This window comes from Hippocampus zosterae, chromosome 8, assembly GCF_025434085.1.
Source record: "Hippocampus zosterae strain Florida chromosome 8, ASM2543408v3, whole genome shotgun sequence".
NCBI lineage: Eukaryota > Metazoa > Chordata > Actinopteri > Syngnathiformes > Syngnathidae > Hippocampus > Hippocampus zosterae.
The window spans coordinates 14,691,729-14,708,381 of record NC_067458.1 but is presented as its reverse complement, the minus strand read 5'-3'; the positions used below and the strand labels follow the sequence as shown (position 1 = coordinate 14,708,381).

Sequence of the window (16,653 nt, the reverse complement as noted above, 5' to 3'; positions counted from 1 at the left end):
GCTCAGCAGAAGGCTCCTCATGCTAAAATATTGCCATTATGTTCCACAGTGCCAAACAGAGGAACAACAAAGCCAATGACAAAGATTCTGAAAATGTCACGTGGTACGAGTTCCTCTCCAATGAGTAAGTTCCCTTCTTCATGTTGCTTCATAAGACTGACAAGGAGCTGGGTGCAATTGTTTGGGTGCCCGTTCTATTCTATAGTTTTAAATTGATGAAACTTTATTGTAGACGTGGTAGTAGTAGAACTTATTGAGCACACAAAGCCCAGTGTTCAGTAACTTGGCTGCATTCACAACAGTGACCTCTTCTGCAGTCGGTGATAATTGCAGCGTGGGGAAATCATTTAAATGAAATTTAAATTTGAAATGAAATTTAAATATATACAGTACATACACACACACACACATACATTTTTTAAGGGTTCAGTCGATGTTGCAAACAAAGACGTTCGCTTGACATTCACAGTTTTAATGGTCCCAAACAGTTTTTCTTGTCACCATCCAATTTTGAACATGAACAAATTTCTCCGCCGAGCAAAAAAAACCTAACAAACATTTTTTTCTGGCAAACATCTTTGGGACCGTTTGTGACCTTGAACAAACCCCATCGAGAAAAAAAAAACATTTGCCCATACGCACATGCTTGCAAACCTTCTCTCTCTCTCTCTCATACACACACACACACTTTTTGTTAACCTAGTATGTTGAGGTAAGTTTATGTTCTTTTTCATCTACTAGGAATGAGGAAGAGGAGGATCGAAGTGGGAAGGTAGAAAAAGGCACCAAGGTAAAGAGGACTCTCAGCTCGTTGAGGAACAGGATGACCGGCTCCTTCAATAAAGATAAGGTAGGCAAGTTGTGTAGTGCAACCGATTTAACCGTTTCCCCACGAACAACAATAATGTAAATGGGTCAATTTAAAACGTGGCATATGTATTCATGCAAAAGTTTCAGAAAGATGAGCAACTAGTTTTAACTTTAAAAATGGGTCAGTTTGACCTGCATCATAACTGGAAAAGGTATGAACATTATCTTATGATTATAACTCCACTACTAACTCATTACCTTTCACATATCATGGCAGTATATGAAATTGACCCACAACATAACAGGAAAAGATGGAAATCATGATTAACATTACTGACCACAACAGTCAACATTTAGTGCTTTACCTTTCACAGATCATGGCTCAATGTGGATGAATTGAAAATCCTGACAAATAAATGTTACTTTTTCTAAACTTTCCTGTTACATTTCTTTCTCATGAAAACCAATCATGTTCCTCGATCACTTTGACCTGATGTGTGTTTAAAGGGGAAGTTGACCCAATAATTTTCTTTAGACTAATATGTTGCATGTAATTCTTGTAGTCGAAAAACAGCATTCTGATTGATATTGTGTTTGTGGAATATAAATTAAGCTGTAAAATCCAACCGCTTTTTTCCACCTAAGGGGGCGGCCATTCGTCCACTTGCTGTCTACTGAAAATGACATCACTGTTGCTTGGGGTACCAACCAATCATGCCTTAGTTTCAGAAAAGAGCTGAACCCCGATTGGTTGCTCCCTGAGCCGTGAAGTCATTTCAATTACAAAATGAACGCCCCCTGAAATGGCTAAAAACTGGTGTTTTTTTCTGATTAAATCATATTCCACAAAGACAATAGTAATCAGTGTTCAGATTAGTCGGGATGCATAGAATATTTTACTGTAAAATTTGAGCGTTAACTTCCCCTTTAAGTATCCTAAAAGTTTCTGAAATGAAAAAGTTTTAAAAAATTATTTGTTTGCAAATGTGTGAAAAATAATTTCAACCAATGATTTAGACTAAACGCTTTCACCATTTTACACATGAGACAACAATTGGCATTGAAGTCTTCGCCGTTGCATTAATAGCATTACGTGGACATAATTGTCAAGTGCAAACAGTTACCTGGCGCTGCACATGTATAGTGCACTAATCTCCTTATGTAAGCTTTGTTGTACATCACGCCTGAGACACACTTTGAATGACGCTAATCGACCACCATTGTGTCCCTGCAGGGTAAGAACCGAGAGAAAGAGCAGCAGAGGGGTAAGGAGAAGGACAGGGAGCCTACGGAGACAGAGTTCAGCCACAACAATGGGCATGTTTTAGCGCTCGGCACTTTTTCCAGCTGCGCCACCTGCTCTCTATGCGGCAAGACACTGCAGAAGAAACACAGCCTGCAATGCATGAGTGAGTACACGGCAGGCGCGCGCACGCCCTTCACGCTCGTCTCTCTCACGCACACGCCCACATGAGCACAGGTGCTCGGCTCACATGCAACCGTGTGGCTTTTTATAACCCTTCGACTGCCTGCACACCTGCTCACCAAAACACCGGAGTGAAGAAACAAGCAAACAAGAACCTACACAAGCTTGACCTTCATTCCAAGGGCCAATGTCAAAAATTCATTTCTGAGGTTGAAGAAAAGTGAACTGTTCGTTCTACAATCGGTAGAGCAACAGCTTTGTTTTCATTCCCGACCAATGAAAAACACACACCCGTACAGTATGCCCAAATTGTCTGCCATTTTGTTTTTAGCACAAAATACAAAGTGGGTTGAATGGTTTTTTAAAATAACCTTTTTTCCATGATTGTGATTTAATATGTGATAATTTCTTACCATGTGTGTGTGTGTTTTTTTTTTTTGCTAGCAAGAAATTAATCAGGATTAAAATAAACAATCATCGAGGATTTTTTGGGGGGGAAAAATTATACTCAATTGTGATTTAATCTAGCGATGTATTAGATTGCATGTGAAAATCCATATGTGGGACATATTCGAAGCCTAATTTCTTGTGCTTTACAGTGGTGTAAATTTGCACTGCATCATACTAATAGCTTATTTCCTTTCCCTTATTTTTATCCCTCAATTACCTTAACTAATTTTTAAGGACCGCCACAATAAGGACCATATTGTAAAAGGAATACCTCTCTGAGAGTGTCAATCAAAATGGTGCATTATACACTTTGGAAAGGCAGAATTCTCAGAGTTGACACGCCTGAAAGTGCAGTAAAAACAAGGTAAACCATTGAGTCATATTATTTGGCAGTGATCTCGGGGGAAGGTGATTACAGATCATTCCTCTCCCGTCATACTCAGGTTGGATTTGCCTAATGTTCTGGAAACAAACACACTGTTGCTGCGTAGTGTCTTTCCTCCCCGATTTGAAAAGTGTTTCCAAGAACATCATCTGCAATGCTGCATCTGTATTTTGTTTCACTGCTTTGCATTGCACAACCCTTCTTTCTGCTCGGGCGGGTCGCCCCATCCATCAGCACCGTATTCCGACAGTTGTTGACCCAAATCCTACCGCGTGCATTCACTTCAAACTTCCAGATTGTTCATATTTCTCTGGGGCATTGTGTGAGCTAAAGTAGACCTGTGTTGTGTGCAATCAGCCACAACAGGCGGATGAGCTGCAAAGGACATTTCAACATGATGTACCTCCTTGCTGCTGTCATTCTTGTGGCTGATTAGTAACAATGTCGATTGAAAGAAGTGTGTAACTAATAGAGGGCGTACATGCCCTTGATAAAAGCTGTGGAACTATGATCTAAGTCTGTTTTGCGTCGTTGTTATGAGCAACCCACATCAACACGGTTGGTTAGATTTTCTTTCCTGGTAACTTCAGGTTTCTTTTTGCTGCTTGGCAGAGGTCATCGGGCTCACCATAACCCACCATAACTCTGTCCAGGGCCGATGAAAGATGTTGTTGCGTGCTAGTCACGCCCACTGACTTACAGTGAGGTGTATGTGGTGGATTTTCTTTCCAAAACGTCATCTGTAAAATCCATATTGAGCAAGCTTTTATAGGTCAAACGTTAAGACAAAAAAATTAAAATATCCCCCAAAAGCTGATGTGCTACAAAAAAGAAGGGACATTATTTTTAAATCTGCATCAAAAATACATTTGCAAACCACAAAGCCATCTCTTATTAAAATTAGCTGTTGATCAGTATTTTTTTTCTCCTGAGGGGAAATGAAGGTAATGTCAAACAAAGCTGTGAGTTTATCCACTTTGTCAAAGCAGATTTTATATTCAACCTCAATATACTGAACAGCAACTAATGAAGTCGCTGATGAGTGCAGTTTATTTTTAGATCTATTTTAAAAGTATCAACAAAAGCCACTCTTAGCTCATTCTCTCCCTTCTCTTAATTAGGGGAAGACAATAATACTAACACCTATAAATAATGCAGTCTGGAAGCACGGGCGTGTAATGTATGATTGTTTTAATTGTGTGCTTATTCAACAAACGTGTTCTGGTATGTGTCGTGTAATGTAGTGCACGGCGCCAGATGATTCAAGCGTTATTTGTTTGACAAAAACCAGTAACTTTCTTATAATATATGGGCTACATTCTTCTTCTTTGATCGTGGCTTCTCTGTTAGATAGGGCTGGGTGTTTTGGCCTCAATATCACACATCTAATACTTTCCCAGAGAGATTGATTTTCAGATTTGACTCAGGCTAAATACAGTGACCAAATTGCAGAGTTGGACACACTGATACTTCTTTTATGAACATTATTTTTCACAATTTGAAATCATGAGACCAAGACCACAAAAATTGATCAACAATAGATTGCCGTCAGGAAGAGTGTTCTGGTAACTTAGCATTATTTGGTCCTCGGTGAGTATTGCCTAGAGCAGTGTTGTCAAAATGAAGGCCGGGGTCCAGATCTGGCCCGTCACATCATTTTTTGTGGCCCCGAAAGCAAATCAAGCATGTCCACAATGCTTGCTAAAATCTCTACCAACATTTAAAATTCTCATATATAATAAATAAGAGACATATTGTCAGCATTTTCTTGTTATCAAAGCCCTCGTTACAGGAACTTAAACAATAGTTGAATAAACCGTTACTATTGACTTTTTTATACGGGTTCAGTCATAACGGCCCTCCAAGGGAAACCGTAACGAAAATGGGGCCCGCAACAAAAATGAGTTTGACACCCCTGGTCTAGAAGGATACAATAATAATAGAAAGACAAATTAACAAATTAATCCATCAGATCAATCAATTTCCTAACCTTATTTGCAGATGTAACCCTGCAACCCTATTTGCATATGTAATTGCAATTATTGTTTTTGGCTTTGGTACTTGTGAGAAAACAATCAAGTGCAGTGCCCCTTTAACTAGATCCAAGTGGTGGTGTGGGGATTGAGCCTGTGGAATGCGCCGTTTGTATGACACAGATTGCTCCCACTGGAGAAAGCGGCCAACTAAAGTGGACCATAACAACAAAACAAAACAAAAACAGGATAATCTGTGCCGTTCATCCATCCATGTCAATGGTGTGATTATCCAACCGAGCCGCCGCTGCCGCTGTTGTTGTTTCAGTCGTTAAAATCCGAACCGGAGCGGAGACTTGGTGTTAATAACGGTAAGAAGCAGCTCCTGTAGCGGGATCAGGTGGATCATTCTCGTTGGTTCCTTCAGTGGATTTTTTCAAGCACTTTAGTGAGCCACTTATCATAGTGCGATATATTGCTTCCTTTGTGTCTTCAGTGTGTTTCTATGGACTGGACGAACTAACGTTGATTTACTTATTCAATGGAAATAACTGAGTCGTCTATTGGACAGTATGGCTAGCTAACAATAGCCTCTCGTTGCTTGCGAGATAACTTCGCCAAAACTGCGTCCAAATGTAAAGCAAGTGTAGCTCACTTGAAATAGCTCACATCCTCCACATTCTCATTAACACAGTGATGTTGCTGCTTTTTCAAATTCAACCCTAAACGTCGCTTTGGTGGACGTTCGTGTTCGCTATTGCCAGTTTTGTTAGCCGCTGCTGTTGGTAGCCTCAAGGCTCAACAGGTGATTGTTAACTTTAGCTCAGAGATTATTATTGTATTAAATATGTATGAGATATTTGCTTTGTCAGAGGATTTAGTGCAATGGCTGACATCGTTTATTGGGTTTACAGAAATGTGACAGTGTCTGGATGTGATCTTATAAAGTATGAGTCATGATTGGCGGCGGTATTGAAAGAGCATTTATTTATTCTCCGTCACGATAACTGGAGGATAAACGTAACATTCGCTTTACGTTCTTCCGTAACTTGGCTCCATCTTTGCCTGGTCCATGTTGTGCCACTCTCGGAAGAAATGTCAGATTGAAAATGTAATTTGGGATTATTGGACCACATAATTTTTGACGTATTTTCTGATGTGTCAGAATTCTTAACATTACTCAGACGGAGCAGGTGATGTCCTTAGACTCCATCTGTGCCCCACGCTGAAATGAAATGGGTGTGGGGTGGGGGCATTTTTATTCGAAGTTGTTTTACCTATGTGTGGATGATGATCTAATTTGTCAGAACCATGCATTTAGTGATGGTACATAAATCAACCATCTGAGGTGTACTTTCTGTTTCCCAGAGGACATAAAAGAAAGATAAATGCTCTGTTCTCTTGCCTAGACATTAAGAGATTTAATATCATAACATCACTGTGGTATTATAGTATGTATGTACCATACAGATACGTATGCAGGCGCCAGGACAGAAAGATATTTTTTGGTTGTAGCTCTCGGCTTGAATCTATTTGTGATCTCCTTCCTTCACATTTATTTTAGTCAATCCATGTAGAGACAAAAAAATGTTCACCTGAACATGTGAAAGAAAGCCGAATCTTTCAGGTGCCCTGATCATCGTGTTGAAATTTTCTCTGAAGAACCAATCCCTTATCTTGAGTCTTGCCGAGCCCACTTTTGCCAGTAACGATAAGACATTGTAAAACCTTTTCCCCCCTTGTTTTCTCAGTTTGTAAAACAGTGTAATGTAAGGGCTTTGAATTAGTTGAGCTTGTTGCTTTTAAGGTTTGTTACATTAGCTGATTTGTGACTGAAAGTACAACAAACTGCTCAATATTCATGCAAATGTATTCATAATATTACAAATGTATTCTAGTCTCATAATTTGATCCTCCTTTGTGGATGTAGCAATCAGCCATGTGATGTCTGCTTTGTTTCTTGTATTCTAAAGTGACTGAGTTAGTTTTTAAAAGTTTGTTCTTTACCAGCTCTGCTTCCTACATGAGGCATCTCGAAGCATGTGATTCCCTGACTTTGAGGTGGTCTGAGTGCTGATAAGATTTGTGATATCAGCAAATAGAAAAACACCCTGTCCTGGCTTATCTTTAGCTAATCGTTTACCTCTACCATGAAGAATTCTTGTCATTGCTGTTTTTGTGCCATCGTCTGTTTCCTGAAAGGATTTAGCTTGCGCTTGGGCTCTTCACCGATGACGCTTAAATGAATGTTTCAATATTTTGTGAAGATCTGCTTACCTGTCAAGGTGTGCTTATCTTTTTCAAATTGTCCCCCCCCCCCCCCCCTCAACACAAACATTTGCTATTATAGATTCATGAGCCTCATGATTCATAGCAGCCTTTCAAAGGTAAGATTGATAAATACTTTGAATCCAGCTGCTTTTGGATACAAAAAGTATAGATTTATAAAAAGAAAAACTCTGACGCCTGAATCTGATCCAAAGCAAGTACAGTCTAAATTCTGATGTTCATATTAGTCTTGATGTTTCTACTGAACTGTATTGATTATTTTTATTTTGACGCTTTTTGAAGTGTGGCGGTTGAGTAATGCTGAACCAATTTACGGTTTAAAAAACAAACAAACAAACACACAAACAAGGGTCATTTCTCTGCTTCTGAGGCTTATTCTGAAGCCACCTTCTGGTGACTTTTCATTTCGCTTTGCCAGAAAGTTCATAAGTTATTAGAAGAGTGGACGGGACTTCAGTGGGTGGATTTGGACGAACTAGAAGGACTAAGTGTGGTCCGAAGCTCAAAATGTCAATGAAAATGGCCCCGTATGTGCTGCTGTCACTGCATGCTTTCCTTGTCATTTGTGGCACACAGAAGAGAAATGAGCTACACATTGTACCGAAGTCTTTCTGATGATCTCTTGGTGGAAGTTGCTAGTATTACATTGTGCTGTTGATGGATGCTGCCTTGGACACAGCAACGCAACCACATTTAAACAATGTGACGCTTCTGCCTGTCATGGACAGTGTTGATTTCCCACCTTCCCCTTTGCCAATGGGGTGGATCGGGTTTGCAGCTTTTGCTTGTTTGTGTTTATTTACTGCTTCCTGTCAGCAATATTGAATATGTCAAACTGAATTTGAATGGAAAAATAGGTACAGTATTCTAGAAGACATGACGGTTAGATTGCAGTTGTTCTCGGGTTGATTGTTTACTTGAAGATGCTTTCTTGCGAGTGATAGTGACTCATTTCATGATGTTAACACGCTTCCTGTGAGTAGTACACTACAACAGCCTGTGACAGGTTGTACCTCACCTGAAGTCAGCTGGAATAGGCTTCAGTGACCCATGAACCTAATGAAGGCATTTGCAATACAAAAAGGACAGATAGTTGAGGTTTTTTTCAACACGTTACCACTTCCAATGGCCCTGCCAAGTAGCACTGTTGCTTTATCTTGTGTGTGTTCTATTTTTCTACTTTTCCTGTTATGTTCTTACGGATTAAAATGGTTAAAAACTGCACTCATCTCGGTTGGATTTTAACAGGATACACAATTCCAATTTCAGGAAAAAAAACATTGATGAATTTCAAGTGTTTTAATTTCAATTAAATGTAAATGTAAAATAACTTTGGATTTCCTTCATCTGATGATAAAACAGTATTGTACACTGATGTCTGAACTAACATAGACTATTGGATCCTATTTTTCAGATTGTGCTGTGAATGTTCACAGGAGCTGTAAGTCTCTGCTGGGTGAGTGCACCAGCACCAAGAACAAGGTAAACACTCCACTGGAACATGGCGAAACAGTGCTGACACACACTGTCACGGTTGCACTTATAATCTTGAATGGTCTTTGTACAGGAACGTTTGTGTGCTTTCTCGAAAAAAAAACCCCAAACAAAGCCCCAAAGTAATCTTTTTAATAGCTGATAAGTGTTTGATCAAATCGCCTTAAAAATAGCATAGTCTGTCTTTCTATTCTCAGAGAGATTCTTTATCGAGGACAGGCCCATCTGGATCCCCCAATCTTGGTCAGTATAATTCAATGTATTTTCAAAGTTCGGTGTGGGGTGGGCATCTGCCTTTTCCTGATGGGTTGTGGAATAGATGGAGAATGACAGACGACTTTAGGCTTTCTCTTCTTACTCCACCGTTCTCCCCGTTGTCTCAATTGTGTGTTGCCCTCAGCACTAAAAGACCGCCACAGAGAGCAGGAACAGTCGTCACAAACCTTGAATGGCCACGCAATATTTGACGGCCCCCCTGGCATGACCATCATTCCTCGGGGACCAAGTAACCAACCGACTGCAACAAATAACATCACCACTCCAGGAGCTCCTGCTTTATACCTCGGCCACAGCCCACGCCACCACAGCAGCTCAGGGTCAGTGCCCCAGTCATGCATCATTTATTCATTTTGTCTTGTTTGCTTTTGATTGCCTCTCATAAGAAGGACTTGAGCATTAATTGAAGATGATGTGTTCCCACGCTAATGTACAGAAATTGCTTTATTACTGGCTCACAAGTGTTTAAAAGCGTACATAGTTTCTGAAAGCCCTTTGAGTGAAGAAGATTCAGAAATGGTATGGATAGCTAAAGTGACAGGCTAAACAGACAATTAGAATATGAATTGTAGCACACAACAATTTTATCAAGAGGGAACGATACCTACTGTAAGCATTTATTCATCTGGAACATTTACCTGATTTCTCTTTTGGTACATATTTAAAGAGTTGATTAAAAAATATGTATATATATAATACACACACACAAAAAATATACTTTTTTTTAACACCAGATCTCTCCCCGGAGAGATGGATGAAACCGACGCTCTTCGCTTGAAGCGCTGCAATGAAGACACCATTTCCCTCGTTCCCTCCACTACAGAGTCTATAATCGTGGAAGGTAAATTGACTTGATTGGTTGATTGATTTTAATTTGTGGAATTGTTTTGTTGTACATCCACCTTTTTCAAAGCAGTTTTTGTTGTCGTTTCTCAAATGTAGGGATGGGTCTATTTAATGAAGCCAATGGTGACTTCCACACCACACACACTAAACTACGCCGATGGGAATATTCAGGATGAGGGTGGATTCAGACAGTTTCATTGGTCTACTGTGACATTATTAGTAATTTCACTGTTCAGATGTGGTGAGGTGATCTGAAAATCTGCTGGCGGCATGAAACTCATCAGTAAAAATTCAAAACTGCGTCACATTAAAACCCCCCTTCTCGTAATATTTTTTTTCCTCATAGTAATCCAAACGTGTCTTACTTGAGTCTTTTATTTTTCTCTCTGTTTTGGATTATTATTCATCTAGCAACTGCTTGCAAATTCATCTCACCTCTGTAATAGCCAGATGCCAACATATACATATACAGTCTGAAATCTGTAACTTGGTTTGCTCCTTTTCTCAGATGCTCACTATGCTGCAGTGCGAGCTGATCTAGAGTGTGATGCCCAGGACCTGGAAGCAGAGTCTTGGAGTTTGGCCGTTGACCAACAGTTTGTTAAGAGACACTCTAAAGAGGCCATGAAGAGGCAGGATGCCACATATGGTTCGTGCATTTGTATGGATGCTCTTTGTTTAATGTTACTTTTTAAACCAAACAAAACATATTACTATTCGACCATAGCAATAACAATGTAGGCTTCTGGACATACTCTAAACTTGAAACTCAATTTAGACTAGTACCAGTTTTGCAAATCAATATTTTTCATTGTCGTGTTTGTCCCTGTGATTTGGCCTGTCTGTAAACGATACAAACTGTTGTATTAGCGCACGTCAAAATCTGATAACATTTAAAAACAAACAGAAAACTTGGACTGAGATTGTAATGTGTCACCTTATGTAAAACAGAACTGATGCAGACGGAAATGCACCACGTGAGGACACTGAAGATAATGCTCCATGTGTACGTGAGAGAGTTGAAGGAGAACCTCCAGATGGATTCAAGCAGAGTGGAATGTATTTTCCCGCGGTTGGAAAACCTCCTGGAGCTCCACATGCATTTCTTGTCCTCTCTTAAAGAACGCAGGCGAGAAAGCACTGTTATGCCCACCGAGGGCAACTACACAGTGGACAGAATAGCAGACATACTCATTGCGCAGGTAAGGAAAGGGCATGTACAAGTCTGACATTTTTTTGTTTTGTTTGTTTTTTTGGGGTGTTTGTATTTTTATTTTTGGACGTATCTATGCAGTTTTCAGGTGTTGTCGGCGAGAAGATGAAGGAGTGCTATGGTGATTTCTGCAGTCACCACACTGAGGCTGTCAGCTACTACAAAGAGCAGATGCAAACAAACAAAAGATTCCACAGCATCATACGGGTGAGAGAACCAAGCAATCCTGTGATCTTTACACCGACTCGTCTTTGTACAACTTTGTAGTTTGAGTCTTGTCTTTTGCCCCGGCAGAAAATCAACAACCTGTCCATTGTGCGAAGGTTAGGAGTGCCTGAGTGTATGCTGTTGGTAACACAGCGCATTACCAAGTACCCGGCTCTGGTCGAGCGCATCCTACACAGCACCGAAGGTCTTGTAACGTTCATTTTGTGCTGTACATTTATTTGAGGAAAAAAACTCCCGTGTTTATTTGAATCTTTGTTATTCCCCTTAGAGGGTACCGAGGAACACACAGAGCTGAACCGTGCGCTAGGCTTGATTAAAGACACTATTGTTCAAGTGGACTCATTGGTTAATCTGCACGAGAAGACATGTCGCCTTCGTGACATCCACAACAAGGTGGAGCCAAAGGCCCTGGGCAAAATCAAAGATGGACGAGTGTTTCGCCGAGAAGACTTGGCGCAGGGTCGGCGACGTCTCCTGCACGAGGGCACCGTCAACTGGAAAGCTGCCTCTGGCAGACTCAAAGGTAATGTTGCGCCACAATGAACGGATGTTTATTTCTCAACTCACTTTTGAAGAAATTATCTCGGTGTTATTTGGTCCTCACAGATATTCTTGCAGTTCTCCTTTCTGATGTGTTACTCCTGCTACAAGAGAAGGATCAGCGATATGTATTTGCAGCGGTGGTGAGGAATTCGTTTTCTTTATGCACCATCAACTACCAGTACATACATAATTAAGTTGCATGATCATTTAGGGCTCTTTTAGGACAATATAACACGTGTGAGGTTAATGCATTCCTTTCATTTCCCTCATAATATCAGTTAAGCATATTTGTAGCATTTATCTCTGTTGTGACCATTGTAAAAGACTTCCAGGAGATTAAGGTGAAAGACAGCTGGAGCCCGATTCATTCTTGTGCCTTATTTTTACCCCTGTAGGACAACAAGCCATCAGTCATCTCTCTTCAGAAGCTGATTGTTAGGGAGGTGGCACATGCTGAGAGAGCCATGTTTCTGATCTGCGCGTCCTCCAATGAGCCGGAGATGTACGAGATCCACACGACCTCTAAAGAAGAAAGAAACACTTGGATGACCCAAATCCGGCAAGCTGTTGAGAGGTAGCTGTGATACAATACATTGTTGAAAAGGAATTGTCGTACAGTACAGTAATTGATGGCTTCTGTCCTATCGATTTTAGCTGTCCTCATACAGAGGAGAGGCTGTTTAGTGAAGAGGAAGAAGCTCGAGCTTCCAGGTTAAAAGAATTTCAAGGTGCTGACATTTAATTAACTCCTGTGAGTCCTAGCATATTCAGTTTGGCATTTTTGAAATTGCTGATTTGTTTTTGTTTTGTTTTTTTGGGGGGGGGGGTCATATATATATCGTATCATAGTTTTCGTGGTGAGGAGGCTAGTGCGTGTCAAATATTTAAAATAAAAAAAATATCTTGCTTTGGCGTCATTTTGCGGCATCCAAATGCCAAGGAACTATGTTGTAGTGAGGTGTCTGGTCATGTGAAAAAAAATGCCTGTTATCTCTGGCCTGTTGCAAACCTTTTTGGCTGACCATCACTGCAACGCTCGGTCCCTAACCTTTGCGAATAGTAAGGGTCCACAGTCATGCCTTACACAGGCCTGGACAGTGAAATGTAGTTTTACCAAACAATGAGCAAGTGTCCAGAAGTTTAGTTTTTTGGTACAGGATTTATGAAAGGCAATAGAAATGTATAGTAAAATGCTGAACGATGAGCTGTCTCGCAGAAAGTACAACTTGCAAGAGCATGTGTTGCAGTAATGGACAATTGTCACAATGATGTCTATTTCCCACTGTAGAACGTCTAAGCCAGAAGGATGCAGTGATTGTCCAGGCGCTCTCTGAGAAGCTGCAACTTTTTGCAGACATGGCAGAGTCTGTGGCAGGTCTGGAGGACACAGCTTCCCGCTCCAAGCTTCTTTTACGGGGTGATGCCTCAGATCTCCAGCAGGGGGAAGCCTTGCTTAAAGGAGCCATCACCGAGGGTAGGACAGGGTTGCCGAAGAGAACATGGCATTGAATCAATGACACGCACACTTTTAAACTCCATTCACTGAACGGGATGTTTTTTTTTCCAGTTGAAAACCTTCAGAATTTGCTCCAGTCTGGAGTGCGGGATAAAGTCTTATCATCACATCAAAATGAAGGGAGCAACTCTGGACTCCTGCCCAGGAGAGCAGACACTTTTGGTGGCTATGACAGCAGCCCCACCATCCTCACTAAGAGTGAGTCCAGTATACTTGATGTCCTGAGGAAACCTCCGACCTCATGGGTTGTACTGTTATGCACTTTGTGCAATGAATAACTTGTGAATTATTCACAACATGTTATTCTCTCCCTAAAAGGCATACTTTTGCTGTTTAGAAAATATTTCTGGCCAATTTAAGAAGCAAAATATTCACAATTGTAGTATGACACGTATTCCTTTGTCATCTTGATGCACATTTTGTGGTAGTTAATTGATCTGTTTTCTGGTCTTTTTGGTCTCACCGTTATTTTTGTGTCTGTGGCTGGGTGTTCCTCTGCTAGATGGCAACATGAAGAAGAATTTTTCTGGCGAATCCAGAAACAGAGACCGAAGCCAGCGGGCCAGCTCTGACCCTCAGCTCAAAGATCTCTGTGGCAGCCAAACTCTGGAGCAGACGGTTGGTCTGACACACAAAAAGTCACATACGCTTTGACTTCAAGCACAACCCAAAATCACACAGGGCGACAAACTTGCGATGATTTATTTCCTTTACGAACAAACAGGCGTCGAAGATTTCTCATCACAGACGCATAAACAAAAGCCATCATTGGCAAAACATGTAATTGATACACATGATATAAACATTGCATGTTCACATAAATAAATAGTCTTTGAGGATGAACAGTTGTATAAAACAGATGGCGGTTGTCACTGTGCACCCAAGTCAATTCTTGGGATTGCCACTGGATTCGTTTCAGAAGAATTTAAGCTCTACTGTTTGGTTGTTGTACAAAAGGAAAAAAAATAAATCTGTTTTCTCTGGCTAATGTTGACCAGGTTGATGAGAGCTGCTGCACACCAACGAGATGGAATAGGATCTGGTCCAACTCATTCCCCGAGGCAGAGGTCTGTGCCTCTTCTTTGAATCTGTTAGTCGCTCACATTTAGCATTGCAGGATTGGTACGATATACTGTCCCTACTGTAAATGCACCTGTCCATTTACAGTAGTATATCGTGTGTTATTGTGATTGTGCATGTCTGATTTTAATGTTCTTCTCTTTTTTTTCCCATTCCAGTTCTTTGACAAAGTATTAATGCTTTCTCAAAGGCTCTACAGTCTTCAGGTAACATGATGCCTCGGTGGCTCACAATGATTTGTTTATATTTGCACACTGCCTTTACAGAGTCAGATATCAATCAATGAGATGGTGTATACACCGGCAAAACGCATGAAGAATCAAATGAAATCCAATACTCAGACACTGCAATTGATCCATGTTTCATTTTGTAATTGCACTTAATAGTGTGTAGAACTGCTTTGCAGCATATTAGAAACACCTCTGTGGAATGCCGTTCAGTTCTTCACATCTACACCTGACACCCACTATATTAAACCTATTGTTACACTAATACTTCTCTGATAGTGTCCTTATCATCTTGTGAAGGCAAACTTACACCCAACACTTGTTGCTTAGATCTCCTTAGAGCACAGGTGAATACAATATTCAGAACATTCCAGGCTCTGAATGGTTGGAGCATTTCTGTTGTGAGGCATTTTATGGGAATAAAGTATCAATTGTCTTCTCTCGGCATGGTCAGGCCATCATCTCTCAGCAGGACAGCCACATTGAGCTGCAGCGTGTCTCGCTGACAGAGCGTGCCTCTCTGCCTGGGCGCCACCGCGGGAACGTGCTGCTAGAGCAGGAGAAGCAGCGCACGCTGGCCCTGCAGAGAGAGGAGCTCGCCAGCTTCCACAAACTGCAGTCTCAGCATCGCCAGGAACAGCAGCGCTGGGAGAAGGAGCGAGGGAAGCACCGCCAACAAGTGGAGGCCACAGAGGCCAGGCTGCGGCAAAGGGAGGAGGAATGCAGGCGGCTGGAGGTAAAGTGGTCGGACCTACCTGAGAGTTGGAATGGTGTTGTGTCTTGGACACTAACCATCGAAAAATTGGATCCAGGAGCGACTGGCAGAAGAGAGGGTGGAGTTGGAGAGGCAAAGGGAGACGTACCAACAAGACCTGGAGAGACTCAGGGAGTCCACTCGCGCAGTCGAGAAAGAGAAGGAACGCCTAGAACACCAGAAGAGGATCAAGAGGAAAACCATTGAGGTGCAAACAGGCCTTCATTAAAGACTAGCGTTGACTTGTTAGCAGTGGCTGAATTTAGAAATAAAATGTTGAGAATTGATCAAAGTCATACTGTAGAAATCACGAAACCTTAATCAAATACTGTTATTAGCACAACCTTGAAAACACTGAAGTCCAAATTTCAATTAGATATGCGTAATGTCACATTGCGTGCTCCTCAAAGATCCCCCTTTTTAACATTTTTAACTGTCACAGAAGTGGGAAAATGGTGAACTGCTTGTAATAGTAAATGCAATAGAACACTCAACCTTACCTTTAACAACCACATTTATGGTAAAGCTGGAGCCTAAGATCCACCACATGTGACCGGACTAGACAATCACAAACAAATTAAATTGGATGACTCGCACCAAATTGACCCCCACACACATACTAATGCATTGGAAAAACTGTGACCCCTGTTGCTCATATTAGATGTGGAGACATCCACAGTACTACATTATTTTATTTATGAACCACAAACAATGTTGTGAGATTGTCCAGGGAGAAGTGGATTGCCCTAGCCCATACAGTTATACAAAAAGAGGAAGTGGCCGAGAAATATTGGAGTGTGGCTTTTTGAGAAGCCGTTGACAAGGATTGCCCCATTTTTGTTATTGTAAAGTATCCTTGGGTGTCTTGAAAGGCGCTTATAAATAAAATGTATTATTATTATTATTCATTGATTGTGCTTGTACATCTCAGCAATTGATCAACACCCCTTAATTCTTAGCCACAGCTACATAGAAAATTATAAACATGGTTAATATTTTTGTAAAACTATTTATACTGTGACAGTAAGGCTTTGTGAGCTGGGGTCCCGCTTGGTACCTGGAAACAATTTTTGTTGAGAAAGCTCATGGAATTTGACATCGTATATTTGATCCGCCTGTATATTTGCGACATTACAAAGCCCT

At 41.0% G+C, this 16,653-nt stretch overlaps 1 protein-coding gene across 2 annotated transcripts in view; it reads left to right on the top strand.

The window, feature by feature from the left end:
• arhgef18b (rho/rac guanine nucleotide exchange factor (GEF) 18b) overlaps positions 1-16,653 on the top strand; it is a 46,985-nt gene that overhangs the window by 14,775 nt on the left and 15,557 nt on the right. For both annotated transcript variants that reach the window (XM_052073971.1, XM_052073972.1), the window contains 22 exons: positions 50-124; positions 742-850; positions 2,045-2,219; positions 8,748-8,815; positions 9,025-9,070; positions 9,228-9,423; positions 9,838-9,944; positions 10,458-10,598; positions 10,901-11,151; positions 11,244-11,369; positions 11,457-11,574; positions 11,659-11,913; positions 11,997-12,073; positions 12,329-12,507; positions 12,588-12,661; positions 13,222-13,407; positions 13,501-13,647; positions 13,952-14,067; positions 14,448-14,516; positions 14,688-14,735; positions 15,211-15,492; positions 15,569-15,718. In XM_052073971.1, coding sequence (XP_051929931.1) covers positions 50-124; positions 742-850; positions 2,045-2,219; positions 8,748-8,815; positions 9,025-9,070; positions 9,228-9,423; positions 9,838-9,944; positions 10,458-10,598; positions 10,901-11,151; positions 11,244-11,369; positions 11,457-11,574; positions 11,659-11,913; positions 11,997-12,073; positions 12,329-12,507; positions 12,588-12,661; positions 13,222-13,407; positions 13,501-13,647; positions 13,952-14,067; positions 14,448-14,516; positions 14,688-14,735; positions 15,211-15,492; positions 15,569-15,718 — 2,995 coding nt within the window. The remainder of the gene's footprint in view (positions 1-49; positions 125-741; positions 851-2,044; positions 2,220-8,747; positions 8,816-9,024; positions 9,071-9,227; positions 9,424-9,837; positions 9,945-10,457; positions 10,599-10,900; positions 11,152-11,243; positions 11,370-11,456; positions 11,575-11,658; positions 11,914-11,996; positions 12,074-12,328; positions 12,508-12,587; positions 12,662-13,221; positions 13,408-13,500; positions 13,648-13,951; positions 14,068-14,447; positions 14,517-14,687; positions 14,736-15,210; positions 15,493-15,568; positions 15,719-16,653) is intronic.